The 21,567-nt window shown below is 41.1% G+C and overlaps 2 protein-coding genes across 13 annotated transcripts in view; both read left to right on the top strand.

The window, feature by feature from the left end:
• erfl1 (Ets2 repressor factor like 1) overlaps window positions 1–11,651 on the top strand; it is an 89,241-nt gene extending 77,590 nt beyond the window's left edge. For 3 of the 4 annotated variants that reach the window (XM_051407595.1, XM_051407596.1, XM_051407594.1), the window contains 5 exons: window positions 2,595–2,668; window positions 3,275–3,509; window positions 5,359–5,545; window positions 7,182–7,311; window positions 9,012–11,651. In XM_051407595.1, the coding sequence (XP_051263555.1) occupies window positions 2,608–2,668; window positions 3,275–3,509; window positions 5,359–5,545; window positions 7,182–7,311; window positions 9,012–9,823 (1,425 nt within the window). In that variant the 5' untranslated portion in view covers window positions 2,595–2,607 and the 3' untranslated portion in view covers window positions 9,824–11,651. The remainder of the gene's footprint in view (window positions 1–2,594; window positions 2,669–3,274; window positions 3,510–5,358; window positions 5,546–7,181; window positions 7,312–9,011) is intronic. The other variant, XM_051407597.1, reaches the window with a different exon arrangement.
• Window positions 11,652–14,142: 2,491 nt separating this feature from the next.
• The window catches only part of arhgef1b (Rho guanine nucleotide exchange factor (GEF) 1b), a 43,163-nt gene continuing 35,738 nt past the window's right edge, over window positions 14,143–21,567 (top strand). For 7 of the 9 annotated variants that reach the window (XM_051407715.1, XM_051407714.1, XM_051407707.1 and 4 more), the window contains exon 1: window positions 14,144–14,421. Coding sequence is in view for 7 of the 9 variants with exons in the window: in XM_051407707.1 (XP_051263667.1) it covers window positions 14,318–14,421 (104 nt within the window). In the remaining 2 variants the exon portion in view is untranslated. Of the gene's footprint in view, window positions 14,422–21,567 lie in introns of all 9 variants that reach the window. The other 2 variants (XM_051407708.1, XM_051407712.1) reach the window with 2 other exon arrangements.

Below are 21,567 nucleotides of genomic sequence, written 5' to 3'. Positions count from 1 at the left end.
GGGCCGAGGGGGGCGAGAACGGGAGACTGGGGAGGGAGGGAAGGTGGAGGAGGGAGGGTAGAGCAGGAGGGGAGGAGGAGGGGGGGGGCAGCCTGGCTTCCTCTTTGATTTGTAAAAAATGCATTACCTCCGAAATCAAACGGAAAATTACTGCGCCGAAGCAAAACACACAGAGCAGGAGAGAGGGAGAGAAAAGGAGATGGGTGGGGTGGGAGGGAGGGGGAGAAGACAGTGGATAGGTGTGTGTGAATAGAAAGGAGGTGGGAAAGAGGAAAGGAGGATTCACCTGTATAGATACACTGTTGGATAGGAAAAGGGAGGATGGATATAGATATAGGCGGATGCGTAGGTGGTATGAGAAGTAGCTGGAGAAACCCTGACGGATAGGAGTGCACATCCTCGGAGGAGACGAGCTTATACATGCTGTGGACCACGAGAATATGGCAAATGAAAGAGAAGATACAGTATTGATGACCTGTAGCCCACAGGGAAGAGGAAAACTTATAGATTACTACCTCGAACACAAAGAATATCCTATTTTCTAAAGTCTCATACCAGTGTCTGCTGAGGCCTTCAGTCAGATGTACAGGTTAGATATCCGCATTTTAATAGAAAGACATACGTCTCGAAAGAGAGCCTTCTAATCGTGCAAAGGCCAACGTGTGTTTTTGATATCCTGCTGGTACACTGAATACAAAATGATCTGTTACAGGCTATGTGCAGTATAGTTTTGTGGAGTCCCACGTGAAAATGAGGGGCTTTCTGCGAAGCTACAACTCATAGCGGCTATTTGAACCCTTGTGATAACTTTGTCTCATTATCGGAAAGTGAGTGTAGGCAGAGACACAAGACACAGAGAAAAAGATGAAAAATAAGAAATGATAACATGAATGATAAGAGAAAAAAAAGATATGTGAGTGAGATAGGATGAATGCCAACTCTATATTTGAAGACAGAAGGAGCGGCTTGAAAACAAGAAAGATGAAGAGAGGGAGGAGAGAGTGAGAGGGGCCACAATCCAAAGGCTAGAAGCAGGGTGAAAGCGAGAGATACATAGATAGATAGATGGATAGAGAGTCGGTCAGCGAGTGAAAGAGAGAGAGAGAGAGAGAGAGAGAGAAATGCCTGGAGTTAGCAATAATAATTTATACAAACACACCTTAATAATTCACGTTCCATTTCAATGCTGGAGGGAAAATCCAAAATTCACAGAGCATAATTAAATAGAGGCAGAGAGTGGAGGGAGAGATAGAGAGGCCAGCATTAAAGATACCAGTGTAGCAGCAGGGCATCTCTTCCATCTGAGCTTTGTAAAACAACCCTGATGAAACTGTGATATCCAAACTAGATGCCGTCCCCTCGCTCGACATGGAAACACTGAAATCTCCTTACCTTCTCCTGTCAGCAGATGTCTATATGCATTTATTTAGGATACATTATTAGCTGCGAGTTAATAAAGCAACCTCACTTACACGGGCACACGTTATTGTTTATGATGTGTTCAGATCGCCCGCTCGCATACAAAAAAAGAGCATGAAGCAATGGATAGGAAATCAACAGTTTGTTTAAGGCTTTCATGCACACCTGTGGTGCTTTCATTCAACTGTGTTGGTAAAAATAAAGACATTGACAGTTGAGATATTAAAATGAAAAACTAAAATATCCGTTAGGGTTTAAGAGAGATATTTGAATCACTTCTGACTACTACTACAGCTGTATATTTTACACATTTTTGGGCGTTTGTGATATCAAACATGGCCGTATTTTTTGGATGAGTTCTTCCACCACTGATAATTAAACATTTTACACTCACTTTATACCAATGTACTGGTAGTTTATTTGTGTCAGAAGTACCCAGCCGGCATGAACTAAGACACCAAATATATCGTTATTCAGTGATGAAACATTTGTCAGTAAAGAACAGAGCTTATATTTGCGAAGCTCCTTTGCTGAAACACAACTCAAGTCTTTTATAATCTTCCAACCAGAAAGAAGTCAGTAAAGATTAAAGACAAAGCCCTTTCTCTTCTAGACCATTAAACTTACCATTGTACCTGAACATAACTTTGCACATGGAAATCTTTGGCTTAATGTGCAGTTTTTAATTTTAAAAAACTCCCCCGAGGAATACCCAAGCCATATTATATATTAAAATGTCAAATTTTTAATGTATTACATGGCTCAACTTTAACTTGGGTTTTCAAAAGTCTATTTAATTCCGCTGGTTCATAAATGCACTATAGGGATGTCCACCATGTTGCATCAGACACAGCCTCAGGTGGCCACACAAGATAACATCCATCAAACACCTGATCTCCACCAAAGACATATGAAACATAACCTTGCCATATTTCATATCGATTTAAGGTATGTTTTTGAACTCATTTTGTGCCCTTAGACCCTTATGCAATACTTTCATTTTCAACAAAGTTTACACTCTTCAACTTGCTGAAATAAACATGCTGGGTAGCAGACTCTGGCTTTAGCAACTACTCTTCTATTTTCATTTCATGTTCAAATTCATATGCAAAAAGACAAGTATTGTCATTGTTGACTGACCTTTCCCTCTATGCCATCTCTTTGTTTTGTTTCAGGTGTTGTGGAGGCATGGACTGTAACTGCGTCAGTGATCTGCTGCTCCCCCCGGTGCCTGCACTCTGGACGCCAGGTCAGTCCCACCATCGTGCTCGTGCAATCGGCGTAGATTCTTTGTTGCATCTCTGTGCACATCTCTAAATCTAGACACAGGTCACGTGTGTGAATTGAGTGTAGCCAGACAGCCAAAACAAGCCAATTCAGTTATGATAAAACATAACCACCATCATCAAAATTACAGTGATACATGTTAAATTTCATCTCAAAATTAACCATATGCACCCACATTGGTAAACAAATTCAGTCTCTGGTAGTAATTGGTTGTATGTGTAATGTTTTTACGAGGCTAGTTAGTGCCAGATTCACTTCAGGATGAGTCAAAAAAGCTACTTAACTCCATCTCTGATGTGAATACAGTCGGTTTTTAGAATTCAGGCCCAAGCAGCATCAATCAGATCTCTCCCAGCAAGCTGTCATCATCCCACTGACCAATCTGTTGAGGCTAGAGGGCATTAGCGCAGACTAACATTGCTCAAGGCACGTGCTGTGATATTAAACACATCATCCCTCACCTCCATCACTCATCAGTCATTCAGACAGCGATCCCCCTCGGCAAGCAGCGGGACAAATGACAGGCCCTAACCTCATCCTCCTATCTTTCCTGCTCCCCTCTGCCCAGGGTTCGCCTTCCCGGACTGGGCCTACAAGCCTGAGTCGAGCCCCGGGTCCAGACAGATCCAACTGTGGCACTTCATCCTGGAGCTGCTGCAGAAGGAGGAGTATCAGGGGGTGATTGCCTGGCAGGGGGACTACGGAGAGTTTGTCATCAAGGATCCAGACGAGGTGGCTCGGCTGTGGGGGATAAGGAAATGCAAACCTCACATGAACTATGACAAGCTGAGCAGGGCACTAAGGTATGTGTTTGGTGTGTTGAATGTCAAGCAATAACACTGATAGTATCAGATAAATCAAGATGTTTATCACACCACAGTTTACATAAATTGTTTACTCTTGTTTGACTGAATCCTCACTTACGTCTCTCTTTTTTTATGTTGGTTTAATGGAAAGATAAAGGTGGGGCTTTTCCTGGGGAACGTCAATACCCTCAATTTCTCCTTATCTGTCGACATCCTAATGGAAAGTTCACCATTGAGCTGCCAAATAAAAAATTCAATAGGGATTTCAAAATTAAGCCCCAGTGTGAAATTGCTTGGACTTCTTCTTAAGAGTGGAATAGTGAAACTGCTCGGCACCGAACTTGCCGAAGGTGATTAAAACCCTCCGCCCTCCATACCTTCAGCAGTTTATACCCCCAACCACACACAGTTTTTCTTATGCAAATGCACACTATCCCTACTTGTTCTGCTACCCCACCCCCCCTCCCTCTGCTTTCCTTTGGCCTCTCGTTAATGGGGGCTGTCGTCAGACTCTAATTGTTATGAATTGGCTGGGGCCACAATTAGCCTTCTTAATTAGCCTCACTTAATTGCTCAATTAAGGGCCACGGCACAATTGCCACGCAAAGCAAAACACGTACACATCATTGCACTGGGTGCAGCCACTGTGGATACATGCTGATACTTACACGCTGCTATGTTTGTTGATATAGTGCGTCTGCATAATGAGCCGTTGCTCACCAGTATTTAATGCTGAGGTTGTCCAATGCATTCTGTATTTGGTGCATTTACTGTGGTCACTTTAAAACAAAGAAATCCAAGTGCTCAAAGAAATGCTTTCCGAGATTTAAACTTCTATCTCGCGATAACACATTCACAGGTTTTTCAATTTGCAGAATCCCACTACCCCCCCCCACGCTCCCCGGCGTGAGCACTCAGCTACTTTACCTGAGCCAGATGGCTCCATGTTTTGCCTTTACTGTTGATCATCCTAGCAGACTGTACATTGTGACACCTCAGTGGGTGGCACAGGAAACTGGCATGACGGCGGCTCGACATGCCCAGCGGGAGACACCTGAGGTCGTTACCATGGAGACTTCTCTTGTTGTCCCACCTCGGTGTAAATGTGCTTTGCTGTTGGAAACAGTGACAGCTTCTCAGTGTCATTTACATTTACACATCACCTGGGCTGGATATCATGTTTCAGAGTCCAAACTGCATCTGATGATTCAAATGAAATACCACACCCATCCTACAATTTAGTAAATCTTGTTCACTTTAATCGTGACGCATTTGTGTGTGTTTATCTGAGTAAAATGAGTGTGTTTACTTAGTAGAAATATACTTGGTTTCTCATTTTAAGACACCAGTATTTTACAGGATCATGATAGTATATTTTCATTTTTTTTAATGCCATAATTTATACATTAATATATAATACCCACAATCTACCCACATTATTTTCTGAATTGATGAACGGGGTATTTTCTGTTGTTTTGTTGTAATGTTAACTCTATGTTAAGGCTCTCTGGAGCTCAAAGGAATTTGGCTTTTTGACTTTTTGTCTGTTAACAGCTGAATAAAATTTCCCTTTAAAGAACCATATTGTATTGAATCAAGGCAGCCAGACATGAATTGATTTGAGGAAAGAGGAGATGAATAAAAACAGTGGGAAATCAGCATAGCTCTCGCCCTACAGCGCTGAAGTTGTTTACTTATTCTTTTCGGTTAGCGATGAAACACAAAACCTTGATGTGAGCATTATATTAATCCTTCCCTCCTCTTTTCCTTTTCCCCTTCCTTTTTCCTTTATCCTTTATCCCCTCACTCCATCCCTCCTTCGATATCCTCTCCTCCTCCTTCGCAGGTATTATTACAACAAGCGCATTTTGCACAAAACCAAAGGGAAACGTTTCACCTACAAGTTTAACTTCAGTAAGGTCGTGTTAGTGAACTACCCCATCCTGGACATGGCCAACTCTCCCTTCTTTCTGGCCCAGAACCACTTCAACGGGGGCTCCACTGCACCAGACTGCAGCCCAGAGGTACGAAGGGTAGGATGAAGGGACTGGGAGAGGGTGGGATTGGTAGAGGGATATATTTTGTAAGATAAATATGCAGATAATGAAATGTCAATCACATAGAAAATAAAGTGAAATTTACAGTCTGACACACTGAAATTATAACCATGTTTCTACAGGTTGTCTCTATAGCAGAATACACAGGGAATTTGTAAAAGAGAATACTGGACAAAAATCAAAAAAGGAGGAGAAACAGCAAGACGCAGTGCTCAACTCCTTAATTTTTTATTAATAGTGATTTAATTCAGGTAACTGAAACCCATTTCACTCTAGTGATTTTACTGTTGTATTTCTCAGGCCCCTGCTGTGCGTTCGCTTTTTACAAGAGAATGGGTGGTATTCATCATGTCTATCTTTTATTCACTTTCTAATGGTGGTAGTAATAGAATACTTATTATTTGCCCTGAGAGATTGTAAAAATTTTACAGAGATAAATTGTAAACACACAGCAAGAGGGGAGGCATGAACAAAAACGCCCTGATTTAGTTAACAAATAATGTTATGACTTTACTTGTGGATCTGTAAAAGTGATGAGATATTTAGAGAAAATAAAACAATGAACAAATCAATTTAAATGTTTTAATTTCTACACTACATTATGGACGTACAATGCTGTATTTTTTTTAACTTGGACGTAAGTGCAGATAATTTTATTTTAAAAAACTAGTGTCCTAGAAAGTGCGCGTAAGTTGAAAGTACAGTAAAAGAGAATCATCCATCATTTGTCTATGCTATCCTTAAGATGGGATAAGGAGACACCGACTCTGAAGGAGACGGTGGAGGGGGACGGTTTTAACTTGTCCTTAAAACAAAAGAAGACATTATCCCCTCCTTCTCTCATCCCCGTCTCCGATGGCGTATCCATCTGTCATTGATTGAAAATGAAAGAAATAGAAAGCAAAGGGGTCGCGTCAGATCAGATCAATGGCGGGTCATTAATGCGGTTTGTTAAGCAACACAGATCTCGCAGCTTGGGAGTACAGTCTCGCCTTTCAAACTTGGGGCTGCGGGGTGACAGATACTATTGATCCAAAGTCCTGCTAGGGGAAAAGAATCCCCCCCTTTGTCCCCTTGATTCCTGAGGTTCAACTGTTCCATTTATTTTACCTTGCCTCCTTCTCCTTCACAAATTTTACAAAGAAAAAAAATATATATATGTGCACGTACCGACACACACAGCTGCCCTACATCCTGAATGGATGTCATTCTCTCACATCTCTCAGTCCTGTTCGTCCTGTGTCCCTTCACACAAACAGACCCGCAATCCCTCTCTCTCCTTGTCATTTATCCTTTGTGCCCACGATCTTAATCGCTGGTCTCCATTTGACTCTGTACTCTTCCTGCCTTTGAGTTTCGGGGCTTCTGCGTCCTCCTACCTCCCTTTTTACTCCAAGTCCCATGACATCCCTTTTTATCCTGTCCTTGCTGCGACTCTGTCACTGTTTGCATCACACTCTGCAGGGCGCTGCCGTCAACATATGACTTTACCCCTCACAACGCAGCAGCAGCATAAGGGCGGATTCATAGGAATACATGTGCTCTATTTAGGAAGTACACAAACTCGTTTTAATCTTTTTCCACTTTTGTTTTCTCTGTCTTTGTCACTCAGGCTATACAGTCCCTGTTTCCTCGTTTGCCAGACTCAGGCAGGGGAACGTCCCTGTTTGATCGAGGGACCACGGCACCAGGGCCCGAAGGAGACAAGCTGAGACTGGACGCATTCCCCTTCCTCAGTTCAGGTGAGCTAATGGAAGGAGAAAACTGCTAGTGCAAAAACAGGATTCTTTCAGTATCCGAGAGACAAAGCCTTCTGCATGAGGAAAAATACAGCTTGTATAGAGGGTGTATGAGGCCTATAGGCTGTGTATACATAGAAAACAGACCTGCTTAAACAAGGGGAGGAAGAGAAGGTAGAGGGGAAAAGGAGAGCAGGGAGATGAATGAGGATATGGGGAGGCATGAACATTTATTGTTAAAGGAAATAAGAGAGATGGCTGTCCCATCGCAGCCCGCAGTGAGGCTGTGCTTCAGGTGAGAGAGGCCAGGTTAGCTTGTAAATTATGCATATCAGCGGTGGTAAGAAACAAGTTGAAGGCTGGTGAAATCTTCCACCTTTTTCAGCATGATTGTTCGCATTTTGTCCTCTTTTTTTTTCTTTTTCTCACCGTCAACAAATGGAGCGCTGATTTATGTTTGCTTGACGGTATACATAAATCTGCCTTTGTTTGTACGTCTGCACATGATATACGTGCATCAGAATGTGTACGAATGTGCAGAGCCAGAGAAGCAGTGTGTAAACAGATGTACTCACACACACACATGCACTCCTCATCACACAACCTGCCCCCCCGCCCCCCCTCCCCACTCTGTTTGTCCTCAGGTCCTATTCCCCCCTTCTTCCCTTCTCACCCTCCTCTCCCTCCCATGTGTCCCCGCTGTCCTAATCCCTTCCCAGGCAGGAAGGCCCTAATTGAGGGTGCAGGCTTCAGTTTGTGGCCTGTGGGCGCCCATTACTGTGTTTTCATAAGCAAGTGAGGCCTGCCTGACTGATTCAATATTCATGTGTCTGCCAGCTACTCCTGGCCCAGCACGCAGAGACTTCACCACTGTCAAATTAGCCCTGCATAGTAAATAACAGAGTGGAAGAGAGAGAGAGAGAGAGAGAGAGAGAGAGAGAGTGAGTAAGAGGTGGAGGGAGCAGCAGGGAGAAAGAATCTTTGAGTTGGTTGTCAGTTGGAAGGAAGTACAGTAGGTTGTGAGGCAATGCTTTTGTTTGTTCATTAAAATTGAATTCCAGCATCACCTCAAATTTACTCCCTTTTTCTGTTATCAACTGATGCTTACAAGGAACTGAATTTAAATACGGTGCAATATTTAATTTGCCACATCTTAAGGTTTTTGCGTAATCTGAAATGATACGGTGACATGTCAAAACATCGGGGGGTGAGGTGGCAGGAGTTTCCTCTCTGTCAGTCACTTAACCTCTGGAAGTACACAGACTCGGGTGTTGATGCATTCTTTATAATTTCTCGGCTAGATGTTTCAGCAAGGTGACTGTCACCACTGTGATGATGTGCAGCCAAACCAGAGGCGGCATGTCTCCGGATATTTCCCCTTTTAATACATAAAAATAGTTTGGAAGATGTAAACTCTGCTTGATTAGTTGTTTGATTTTTTGTTTTAGTTTTCACTGCAGTGTACAATCTTTGTGTTCACATCTGGTTTTCAGCACTATGAAGTACTACACAGTACTGGCATGCATAAATGAACCATCAGGTTTTTGTTGAAAGCAACCGCGCCAGAATTGGCCCCTGTGGCTTCTGATTAGAATTGCTAATATCGTTGAGCATAATTAGTGAACATTCTTGGATGTTGTATGTCAAGAAACCTTTGGCCCTTCTGAGAGCTAACCTCCATCTCTGGATTTTCTCTATCCTAGGTGCCCCGTGCTACTCCAAACCCCCGTCCCTGCTGGGCCCGTACCCGCGCAACCCACCCTTTGACTACCCCTGGGGCTTTAACCCCTACCTCCCAGGGGCCTTCTCTCTCAATAACTGCCCCAAACTGCCCCCTGGCTCCCTCTACCCCTCCCAGTTTTACCCCAACCCTTTGCAGAGCAGCCTTTCCCAGCTGCCTCACCCCTTCTCCTCCCTGCTCCCCCCAGGGGAGGCAGGTGCGGGTGAGAGGGGAGCAGCAGGGCAAACCGGAGGGACAAACGGCACGGCGGGTGGTCAGCCAGTCAGACTCTGCCTGCCACCCTACCCAGGGAGCCTGTCAATGGGTCGGACGGACATCGGGGCGTCATTGGGGGAAAGGGAAAGGGCGGAGGCCAATCCTCCAGGCACGGGGCTGAGTCTGGGGCTGGGAGCGGTCGGCCTGGCAGCCGGGACTGGCACAGGCCAGCAGAGCCCTACAGAGAGGAGAGGAGGGGTGAAGCAGGACCCAGAGTCAGACTCAGACCTGGAGATCACGGATCTGAGCGACTGCAGCTCGGACAACGAAAACGAGCATGAATTCAGCATCAGGAAGGAATCCAGCCTGGCGAACCGATCACAGATAGTGTTGGATGGAAAAAAAGGGAGCGTGCTGCCACCCATCTCCTCTCTCCCCCCAACAGTGTCCCCACATCCTCTGAAGAGCCTGATCCCCATCACTCCTCCACCCCAGTCCCTGCCTCCGTCACTTTCCCCCTCCATGGCTCTGCATGAAAGACACAGGGAGACAGAGACTCTCAAAATGATACACAGCTAATACATTCTCTCCTGCGTCCACCATCTTGCCCGTCTGTGCTCTGATAACTCTCTTTTTCTCTCCTTTCTTTTCTCTGAGACACTTTTATGCTTTAAATTGTCAACTCCCCCAATCAGTCTTGATAGATACTTTTTCGAGGAAAGGCAGTTATGTTCTTTGCTTCTAAAATTACTGTTTCCCTGTTTGCTGTGTACATTTTTAACTTGCCTACAGTCCATTACACTACCGACTTGTCCATTTTAGAATATATGAGGCGTACAGTTTTTAGGGTATCGGCTGTCTGTATCACCATCTTGTTCTTTCTGTTTTGATCTCTCACACCAAATGATCGCTCCATGGTTTCTAGACTTGTTTTACGCGTTGCCAGCAGTACTCTACAATTTGCTGTCTGCAGCCGAGCTATGATAGAAGGCAGTGAGGTGGTAAATTACAACACAGCAATGCCTGCCTTGACAAACATTAACAAACAACATCCCTATACTAACAGAACAGAACAACAAATAATGCTCAGATCGATCCAATTTTACAGATTTGTTCTGTAATTCTTGAGATTTGGACTGTATGTAATCACTATGACTTTAAGACATAGTCGAATACTGCCACCTAGTGGTCCTTTCAGTCAAGTCTCCTTCTATGAAATCATCTTATCTCCGTAATCCTGGGAGTAAAATTGTTGCCCCTAAGTTTCTTTTGCACTTACTTTTTACATGATATTGTTTCTTGCGGGTTAATTTAAATGTTAAAATCCATATTTCTAATAGTGTTAACTGTGATAGTCTGTGAATATTTATTTTGTCCTGTGGTTCAAGTTTTTCCTGCACATTTTCTTAAAAGGAAAGAAAAAGAGAGCAGAGGGAGCTGGACCAATCTAGAAATTTGTATGAATATTTCTGTGTATATATTTTATTATGGTGTACATTGCATTTAATTATTATTCACTATGATAAGATTTAGCTGTATTGTTGTGATTTAATTCAGTATTTAAACATGTTGGAAAAATTATAAGCTTAGGTGTATCAAAATTTAAATTATTAATGGCAGAAGATCTGCACTCTGAAGATGTTTTTCTATGATGAGGACAGAGTTCACACTGGGAATTGTCTCTGATTTTCTCAACCCCAATTAATTGTGCCCTTTGGTCATTTTTGCCAGATGCCCAATGTATAAACCCTTTGGGGTTCAAAAATATGCCGGTAGACTTATTTTTATAGTTAGCATTCACTCAGTGTAACTGTACTGTAATTAGTCTAATGTGAATAATATTGGTCTTTGCATTTTCTTTTTTTAAATCCTCCCCCTAAAATCTGTTTTGATTATTTTTCAATCAGTGCTTTTTGTCCATGCCAGCAGCAGGGCAATTAGGTTTGCTTGAGGACATTAAACAGTGGGGGAAAAAATATTCAAAAACTGTTTATCTTTGCTCTACCAGATCTAATGAAACGACATCCTTTCTCCAGTTTCTCAGCACAGAGTGAACACTAAACCATATTGTACAGCTTCATAGCCTTTATAGCCTATGGTTTGTCAAACAGTGGCGGTATACGATTAGTTGTGAAAGCTCTATTGTAAAGTTAATGTAAAGCTCTATGTTTGTTGAGTTGCTACAGGAAAGGCCTCCAGTCACCTCCATGTGGAGTACACTCACTAACAGCTGTAAATACTGTTTCCTTTGTGTGTGTATGTGTGTGTACACATCCAAAAATGACAATGCAGTGGTTTTACCTGTCATCTCTCTTTGTTTTACTGTAAAGAGGAAAAATGGAAAGTGCAAAAAAGAAGAAAAAGATTAATATCTTCAAAAGCAATAAACATTATTCTGGATAGTGAACTGTTGTTGACTGTGAGTTTGTTTAATGGATTTATTTTGTGACACGGAGCAACATAACGTGAGATTCTTCTGTCGAATTTCTATCGTAATGTTTTAAATTCCGGTTTTCCACCACATTTTCTTTTGATACATTATTTGTTAACAAACCTTAATAGAACAGACGTAGTCTGTTGGACACCACAGTATATTTAATTATTCAGAATTAAACTACATTTTTCTATCTGATCACTTATATCTCCTGTAGTTAGTAAATTGTAATATAAATAATTAATATGTGATCACTGATATCTGCCAAATTTAAATATTGGGTACTGAGTCTGAGTTTAGTTTTGACAATAAAAAAAACAAAGTTATTAAAAACTGCACTGACACAAATACTGATATAATTCTAGAGTAGTGTGTGAAGAAATGAAGCAATCATAGCAATCAATTGATACAGATTTCTATTAAAACAGTCCATATTTTTGACCTTGTTTAATTAGATTAACACAAGTATTAATTGAATAATCAGAGAATGGCTGATAAAAAGTAATACATAGAAGGTGTTTTACAAATTGCTCCTTATTTGGTGTGTTATTGTTTTTTCTGTTTTTCTTTCACTCCTGATGCAACAGTTTGATGAATACATGCACTTTTCTTTTTACATAACGATGATGATGATCGTATAGATAATGATGATAGTTATATATATAATAATAACAACAAGGATATATATAGACAACCATTCAGATAAACACACATTCCAATACAAAAACACTGACTGTAGATGTGTATTTTTGGGCTTGTTTTATTTTATTATAAGCCAATGCCATAGCTACAATTAATGGTAGAAACCGCAGTTTATTAAGCACATGTGTGATAAATTTAGACATAAAACAGTCAGAACAGTATCTTTTTCTTTGCCACCTCTGACATCTGCAAATTTCTTACCACCAATCATGAAATGACTGGTTTTGAATGTGTATCCAAGGTGTGAGACAACACCTACAGAAGTCTGGTAAGTCATATCCTGAGTGAGGAAGGCGTCCTTTAAAACCTTACACCCACAACAGACACTTCTCTGCAGTGTCTGAACATACATACTGTAGAGGGCACTACCAAGAAACGTTTGTACATGACCTTATGAGCTCAACTATCACATCAATAATCTTAAATCACCATGCAGCTGCCACTCAAACTGTATGACAACTAGATTTGATCAAGGTTATGACCATGGTGCTAACAATGAGGGGTAAATGAAGAGGAAAGCACAAAGAGAGTCTAGCAGGAAGTGACAAGGTCATCATTATATTGCAGTTACTTGTTAGCGTCAGTGTGACGGTGCCATGAACATTCAGACACACCCACACGTTTCACTACTTAAATAGTGATTAATACAAACTCTGTGTTTGATTATGTTTGTTATACGTCTGCCATAGTACCAGTTAGAAAGGTAGAAGGTCACTAAATGTGCCAACAACTGGAAACACAGAGCATTCCCGTCCTCTGTAAACCATAGACTCTAATCTCCGGTCAGAGTCCTTACCGCCTTCCTCGGTTTAAACTGGGAGATAACAGAATAAATTGCACAGTACTGTGTCAACCTGTAATGCAAAAAAACTATAAAATGGACATAAGCAGACTTTATTTAGGACCAACATGGAGAATAAACCTCTACACTATCAGATTATGATGATAATTATGTGATATCAAACAGAGGTGAGATTGTTTTGCTGTTTCCAAGGTCAAGAATGAACTTTAATCTCAATTGTCACATTAAAACCTTAAGGATTTACTAAAAACAGATGATGTAGTTTCATGTAGAACAGACAGTGGTCATACTAGTCTGAGTCCAGGTCAAATCTGAAATTGTATAACTGCAGATGGGAAGGGATCAGCTCCTGTCTATGTTTCTCCATAAGGTGGCGCAAGGAGGCCAAAATCCAAGCGACCAAACAGGGAGTAAAGTTTGATCTAAGCAATGAACTCTGCAAACAGTTGCTCTGATTTCACGACAGACAAATGTTCTTTATGTCGCTTTAAACATCTGTCATCTGTTCAGACCGGCTCCACAGTAGTGTGTGCAATTTATGTCTATCAGCAGATCAGCTGTGGAAAAACATAAAAGTGGAATCACTTGTGCTCAATACAGTAGATATTGCACGTTTGGGAGCAAATAAGAGACTAATGTATAAAATAAATGTACTTTTCGGTTTGCTGCAGGAGTATTAGTAATAGTTATTCTGGTGATAAAGACATAAATCAGCTTTTGGCTTCCCAGTGGGAAATAAGCTAATAATTATCAAAGAATCAGTAAAATGTTGGATAAAACGGAGATATTTGATACTTTTAAAATAAATATACAAACAATGTAAAAGCGTAAATATGCCGCGTATAAAACTCCTTGTGTTCAGTGCAGCAGAGTGAGGACTCAATGGGGACGAGTTAGTGTGTAACACAGTGCGGAAACAACCCGTTTAAACTTTTTCTCCTTTTTTTTTTTTTTTTTTAATTGACAGGCGAGCTGTAAAACACACATAAGCAGCCATCAGCACCACAACCCGGTTTTATGTATCACCGGACACTTTGTGTTTGATTATTCTTTAAACGTCAAATCTTTACTCTTTTTTTTTTTATTCTCTTATCGACCCTGAGAGTTTTTTTTTTTTTTTTTTTTCTCTCGGTGGATGTGTACTTCCGCGTACAATGTTTTTTTCCCACTGACACACGACAACTTTCGAACAGGAAACCTATTAGACGCTTCGACTGTCGTTTTCTCTTGTATTTGCGGGTGAGTATATTATTTTAACGCCATACACGCAGACCAACATTACAAACAGCTTTAACATTTAATGTCTCCGTGCTGTAAATTTAAAGTCGTCATGGATATTTGTTTTACCGAGAGAGCGAGAGAGCGAGAGAGAGCCCCCCCTCCTCCGCCTCCTCCTCCTCCTCCTATTAGCTGCAGACGGTTTGGTCCACATACAGGAATGCTGTGCTCGGCTTTGCTGTGCACTACATATCTCTCTGGATACGAAAAGAGCTGATAGCGATTTTATTCTGCAGTTTAATTAATGAATGTAGCACTGGGGACAAAAGTTGCCTTTTATTCTGAAAATTTGGGAGTCTGCGTGAGAAGCGTGGAAGTTGCAGTTTTGCGGGTAACTTCAGGTAGTTGGACCGTGTGTGTTTTCTGGAAAAGCCGTCTAGGTTTCTGTTTTTTTTTTTGTGTGTGTTTTTTTTTTTTTTTTTTTACGACTAGAGTTGTTTTAGGTCTGATCCCAAAGTGCAAATCACTTTAATATTCTCAAAGGGAGTTATGCTGTGTCATTTGTAGTCAGTGGGGAGTTTATAGCTGGTGACCTTGTGAAATTTTATGTATTATTATCTCCCTTGCAAGAGTATCCGTCTGACATTAATCATAGGAGTGCTGTGGAGGTTTCTCATAAAGAAATACAGCTATAGAATATGAACCTGCTTGTGTTTTATCCCCCCCCTCTCTCTCTTTGTCCAAGGACTCTCTGTGCTGTGATTATAGAGACTTAGGTAATCAGTGCCGGATCAAGCTTTTCTCTTTCCCTCTTATTTAATTGTCAACATTGTTTTTGTGTAACTTGAAGGGAGGCTACAAACCTGCTGCTACAGACATGTGTCCCTCCCAGTTTCACCCCCCCCCCCTCTCTTCCTATACCTCTCACTCATCTGACCAGCCCATATAGAGAGAGAGAGTGTGTGTGTGTGTGTGTGTGTGTGTGGGGGGGGGGGGTGTCCAGTGCAGACAGTGTTCAGTAATTAGTGTCTGCATATAATTGATTACCCATGATGATTTTTGCCTTGTGAAGCAGAGGACATTGCCTGCGCTGCACAGGCGAGGGTTTCCTGCGCTCACAGGAAACTGCAATTACTGTACATCTAGTGCAGCTTCATTATCTCACTGCAGTCATTAACTAAAGATACAGGGCTGGAACAGTGTGGGTTGTGCTCGCCAGCAAGCCGTTAAGTTTTCATTAATCACTCCTCAAAGAACAACGTTTGTTTGTTTTTTAGCAAAGTTGCCAGGCCAGTTTGTCTTATTTGTGCCTCTATCACTTTTGTTCCTCGAGGGGGGTTTAGTCTGCAAGCATGAGCTCCGTCAAGGCAAACTCATTTCTCCAGTGAATGTTAATAACGATTACATTTGCTCATTATTAATAGAGGGTGCCGTGTGTGTGTTAAGGGCGTTGCAGCTGGCGGTTTTTGTGACGTGTTCCACAGCCAGCCGCTGCACCCCAGAGGCCCCATGTGAAGCGGGCCCTGCCACTTCCTGTTACGCTCTGCTAGACTAGAGGAGCAATGCACTTGTCATCTCTCTCTCTCCCCACGTTTTTACAAGTGCTGGCTTGTCTGGAGCCCAAAGGCTACCTTCTCTTCCTTTTAAAGGAATGTTGGCTATAATCTGAGTTGCTGTGCTGCTCTCTCCCTCCCTGTCTCTCACTCTGTCTATTGTCATAGCCCTTCGTAAACTCACCCACATCCCCTGAATCTCAGAAGGTAGGAAGATAAAGTCGGTTAGGGCTACGGCGAGGCGAGGCGTAACCGTCATTGTTAGCCTCTGTGAGAGATACCCGACAACTGGAATGACAGGTAATGGCACCCACGGTGGAACAGCCAGGGGGTGTCCTAAGGGCCTGGAGCTGAGTTGCGGGCAAGCTAATAATTTACTGTAGTCAGGCTCGTACTTCAAAGGAAACACAGGTATTCTTCTCTGGCTGCAGTTAGATTGACGCACAGGCAGCAGATAATGAGAGACAGAGCGGACTGGGCAGCTCTTCTTCTCTCTACGTGGGTCAGCAGTGAAATCTACTGATTCCTCCTGAATGAGCGCAGTGGGATGAAGTTACAAGTACGTTATAAGTGTGTGTGTAAGGACATAGGAAGGTGGTTAAGCTGCACTACATCTATGATACATTTAAAACCCCAGCCAATGTCATCACTGAGCAAGGTGACACACTGTGTGTTTCTGCACTTGTCTGTATGGATCACACTTTATATGAAACTAGTGAGATAATAGAGGTTTGTCAGCTTCTAGTCCTTTTAATTAGAGCCCAAAAGATATACCGCAGACATATTGCTATCAGTATCGGCATACATGTAATCTGATATGAACTTTTTTTTAAATAGTTTTTACAGTACTGATGTTAAGCTATTTATTTTCTTTTCTCAATGTTCATTTCTAGAATTTGTTAACAATGTAGCCTATATGTTACACTCTTTAACATGTTAAAGAGCATTTAACTTCTTTATTCTTTAGTAAAGGTATTTGTTTAGGAGAGCAGGCTTCTCTCTACCTTTACATAGTCATATCTGTCTATTTTCATTCCATTTCAATTCACTATATTGGCCACCGTATCAGTAATCGTTGGATTTGTTCTCCTCTAAAATCGGTAGCGGTATCAATCTCAATAAACCCGTACTGGTCAGGCTCCACCTTTTTATTAATATCTGTGATTGTCATATGCCATTTGCAAGTAATGTGGCAAATCAGTGAGTAAGCGAGTTTGAATAGTTTTTGTATCAGTGTGATGATGTTCCTTGATTTGTTCCGCATTTACCAGATTATTAAATGGAGAATACTCTGAACAAAGCAGCATAACAAGACAAACCAGTACTAAAACAGACAACAACAGGCCTTTTTCACTCAGAAGAGCACAGGTGTAAATAGTAAAGTGAATGATGGCTGAATTCCATTTAGCTGCTTCAGTTTGGGGGTCCTGGTGTTGTTCTTTATGGATCACTGTCACACTGTCAAGTCTTAGTGGGATAGTCAAATAGAACAGAACCTCATTGGTGTTATTAGTAACACATGTGTTTTAAACCTTTTACTACTAAATGTCTGCTGTGAAATAGACCTATACTAGAAAAGGCTACTTCTCTACTCGCTATATAATACACACTCAGTCACACTGTAGGGAACTGTAAACAGAGATTTTAGACACTTTGCATCAGTAGTGACAGACTAGACTTATTTCTGCATCGATAAAGTGAGTAACAATGGGATTAAAAAGACTGTGCATGTCATGGACACTACATGTTTCATTCCGTTTTGTTTTAATTTTAATTTAATGCATACATTTCCTCCAATAACATTGCAGAATGTTCATATATACACTATATAGTAAATAGGAAGTGAACTTAGGTAGGGGTTGTCTGATATGTTTTTTTCAGGGCCGATAACGATAGGTAATCAGTGTGACCGATTTACATTTGCTTAATGCACAAACTATTATGCATAATTTATTATAGCAAACCTGCTTTGTAAAGGCATTGGGTTAAATTATTTAAATGTTATCTTATCAAAATGGGATAGCAGGGAACCTCTCATTCAAAACATGGCTACTTTATTACTAATGTTTACCCTAGCTGAATATGTACAGTAGAACTAAGTAATCAACTGTGCACTATCTATGCAGTCAGTATGGATTAACTGTTTGTGGAAGATCTCAGATCTTTAGAGGAGCAATATAAAGTAATAGAAACTGAAAATATTATACAGTACTTGAGTATATGTACTTAGTTACATTCCACCTCTGGGATTAACACGGGGTAGATTCAGTTCAACGGTCCTGCATCCTCTCTTCAAAGAAATCAAAGTCGGAGACAGTTGCAAGACACACTCCAGTATTGAGAGAGAGTGCTTGCAATGTAATTTTAACCAATAAAAGTGCTTGTTTTTACCACTGATAGGCTCAGATTGAAGTATCTGACACCATTGTGGAGAAGATCCCTGCACAGATAGACCTTTTTGGTTGAATAACACCATTACTTTGAAGACTTAGATGTGAAAATATGAGGAGAGGAGCGAGAGGGAGGTTGGGCATCAGAGAGTCAGCAGGGAGAAACGGCTTGTAGAGCCAGAATATTTTCCCGTCTAACTTGGTGGATTAAGGGTTTATTTAGACTAAACCAGAGTTGGGGATTGTTGGAACAGTGGGAAGACAAACCAAGGTTTTGGTGAGTTTTATTTAGTTTCTGTCAAATTTGAATGAAGTGTTAAGATGATGCTGTGTTTGAACTGGTCTCTCTTTAGGGATTCTTTCCATAATCTTGTCAGACACTTATAATAACAATCTGAACCTGAGTGGCAAAAACATGCACTTTTAGTGGACGTACATTGCACAAATCCTCCATTGCCATAATGCAACCTGGCAAATGCCCACCTTTGAAACTCCACACCAAAAAGCTTCTAACACATGTTGTCTGTTTTAAATTGTCTATCTCCAAACCCAAGCCGAGGTAACCCGATGAAATTACTACACCTTTTTAGAAGTTTTGCTCCAGGTGGACTAGTACTAGTAAACTGACCTGTATGTATACAGTTGTTGGAACACCCGAATAATGTAATAATAATAGTAGGGCAGTGCAGCTCTTCTCGCCAAACCGAATCCCACAACACTCAAATGTTCTTACTTTGTCTGAGCTGACAAAGTGTTTTAATGTAGACAAAACATTGATTATTGTTTTCTTGAGTTGGTTTCGGACCACCCATTGTAAAGCTAAAACACAAGTTCCACTGTTCAGTAATCACATGGTATCGGCTCATTCACAGGACAGTGATTTGTAAGTTAAAGTAGCTCACACAGGCATTCACCTGCCAATCTCTGTCATCTCTCTCTGCTGTCATTCAGGACGGTTTCACACACTGTAGTCAAACTAGACAAGGAGCCCGACTTGCAGTGTGTGTGTGTGTGTGTGTGTGTGTGTGTGTGTGTGTGTGTGTGTGTTGTGTGGGTGTGGTGTGTGTGTGTGTGGGTGTGGGTGTGTGTGAGTCGTGTGTGCAGCTGTGACATCCCCTCCCCACAACTGACTGACCCCTTCAGGGGCCAAAATGAAAGCAGCCAATCTCGGTGTGTGTGTGAGTGTTTACGTGCTCTCTCGATGATCAGGAGGATTTTGTGAAAGTATAACCTGGACTGCAGCAGCTTGTTCCTCACACTCTTAAAAAAAAAAAAAAAAAGGTAGAAAATGGAAAGAGTTACATCCGTGTGTCCAAGTGTGAGTCAGAGAGATGGCTGGAAAGCTGATGTGACGGAGAGAGTGTGAGTGAGAGAGAGAGGGAGGAAACAGAGAATGGGCTCTTTCATTTGAGGGTCAGGGTGGAAAAAGCAAGGCTAGACTCTGTAGATGATGTTTACTCTTGAGGAGTAAGATGTGGGGGGTATGGTGGGGTGAAAGGTCCTCCAGTGAGTGTGTGCAGACAGCGTGCTTGTTGTATGTGAGCTCTCAGGCCTTTACAAACAAAAATAAATCTTGTATTTGTCATATTGCAATAAATGTCATAGCACTACAAAATGCACTACATCTGAATAATTTCAAGATTTATTATTTTCTTTTGATTGAATTCAATACAACCAGGTGTCTACTTTCCACCAGTAAAGTTGACCTATTATTTTAATGCAACTGTGATGCAGATGCTGCTTTATTAGTACTTAGTACCTGATTTTTTTACTAGATTTTTCTCATGTCTATGTGCTCTTCTGGGGATAATTGATAAATTGATTCAGTAACTTTTCAAGCAAAACTGTCCAAATTTTCTGGCTCCAGCTTTGCAAGTGGGAAGAGTTGTGTTTTTTCTTGGTCTTATATGATAGTAAATTGACTTTCTTTGGTAACTGAACATTGGAAATGTTACGTTGGCCCTTTGGGAAATTGTAACTGGCACTTTTCACTTTCTGATGTTCATAAACCAACTATTTAATGGAGAAAATAATTGGCAGATAAAGTGACAATAAAAATTAATGTTAGTCAATTGTGGCCCTAAAATGCAGTGAAGATGAGAAGCACAAATTACCTAAATTTACAAGACAAGTCAAGTCAATTTTATTTATGTAGTCCAAAATCAATAATTTGGGTTTTGTACAATTTGTAAAACTTACACAACCACCATCCTCCTTAGAGCTTTGATTCAGATAAGGAACAAAAGGGAGGAACCTGAACAAGAGCAACAGAGTAGGGATCTCGTTTCCAGAGATAGAAGTGCAGTCGATTTCCTGTCTAGAGTTGTAGATCTGTACATATAATATTTATTTTAACTTAGCACCTATAATCATATCTCCTCTCTTGCATGTATTTTGTACTGTAGGTCAGTATTGAAACCTTCCCTGTGCAGTGCTTCGGCACATAATGCGTAAGGTATGACATACCAAAAATAATTTGGATACTTCTCCTGATAGGTAAAGACTATTTTTAAAGCAGCAATCGTCTGATACTGACAAGTCTACTAGAGCTACAATGAATCATTTATTATTATTTTAATTAATGGTTAATCAGTTAATTGATTATTGGTCAATATAATGTTAGAAAGTAGAGAAAAATGTCATAATTTCCCATAGCCAAAGGTATTTATATGTACATATTTGAAATGCTTTTTTGTTCAACCAGCAGTCCAAAGATAGACCCAAAGGCTGCAGACTCTCAAATACTGAAGCTATCAGCTCAATTGTTTGCCTTATCCAGAGTGTTAGCTGACCAAAGCTGGAGTCATTATTTCATTGTAGATATGAATTTCATGTCGAGGTAAAACATTGATTATGATCATTACAGAGATAAAGATTTAGTTATCTCTTGATGGCTTATTAATGGCCTACTCTAAGAGAGAGAGAAGAATGTTTCATATCTGGATTGCACACTGTTGGCACAAGGTTAACGTCATGAACCAAGGTGTGCTTGTGCGCTAGTACAGAGGCATTTTTGGCTTCAAAGACTTTGATTCTGGGAAAGCTAAATTCCTTCCAAAAATATTCAGTATCAGCTTGCTGTTGCTGCTTTGTTTGGTATCATCTTAAAATAAGCAGCTAATGAACGCAGCAGACACAAATACACACAACATGCTTGTGAATGAACGAGGGGCGGTTTTTGTCACAAAATCAGAGTTTCTGTGTTTGGCCTCAGCAATTCAATT

Source organism: Dicentrarchus labrax, unplaced genomic scaffold (assembly GCF_905237075.1).
Source record: "Dicentrarchus labrax unplaced genomic scaffold, dlabrax2021, whole genome shotgun sequence".
NCBI classification, from domain to species: Eukaryota; Metazoa; Chordata; class Actinopteri; family Moronidae; genus Dicentrarchus; species Dicentrarchus labrax.
Note: the sequence above shows the minus strand (reverse complement) of the source record. Positions and strands in the feature narration are given on the sequence as shown.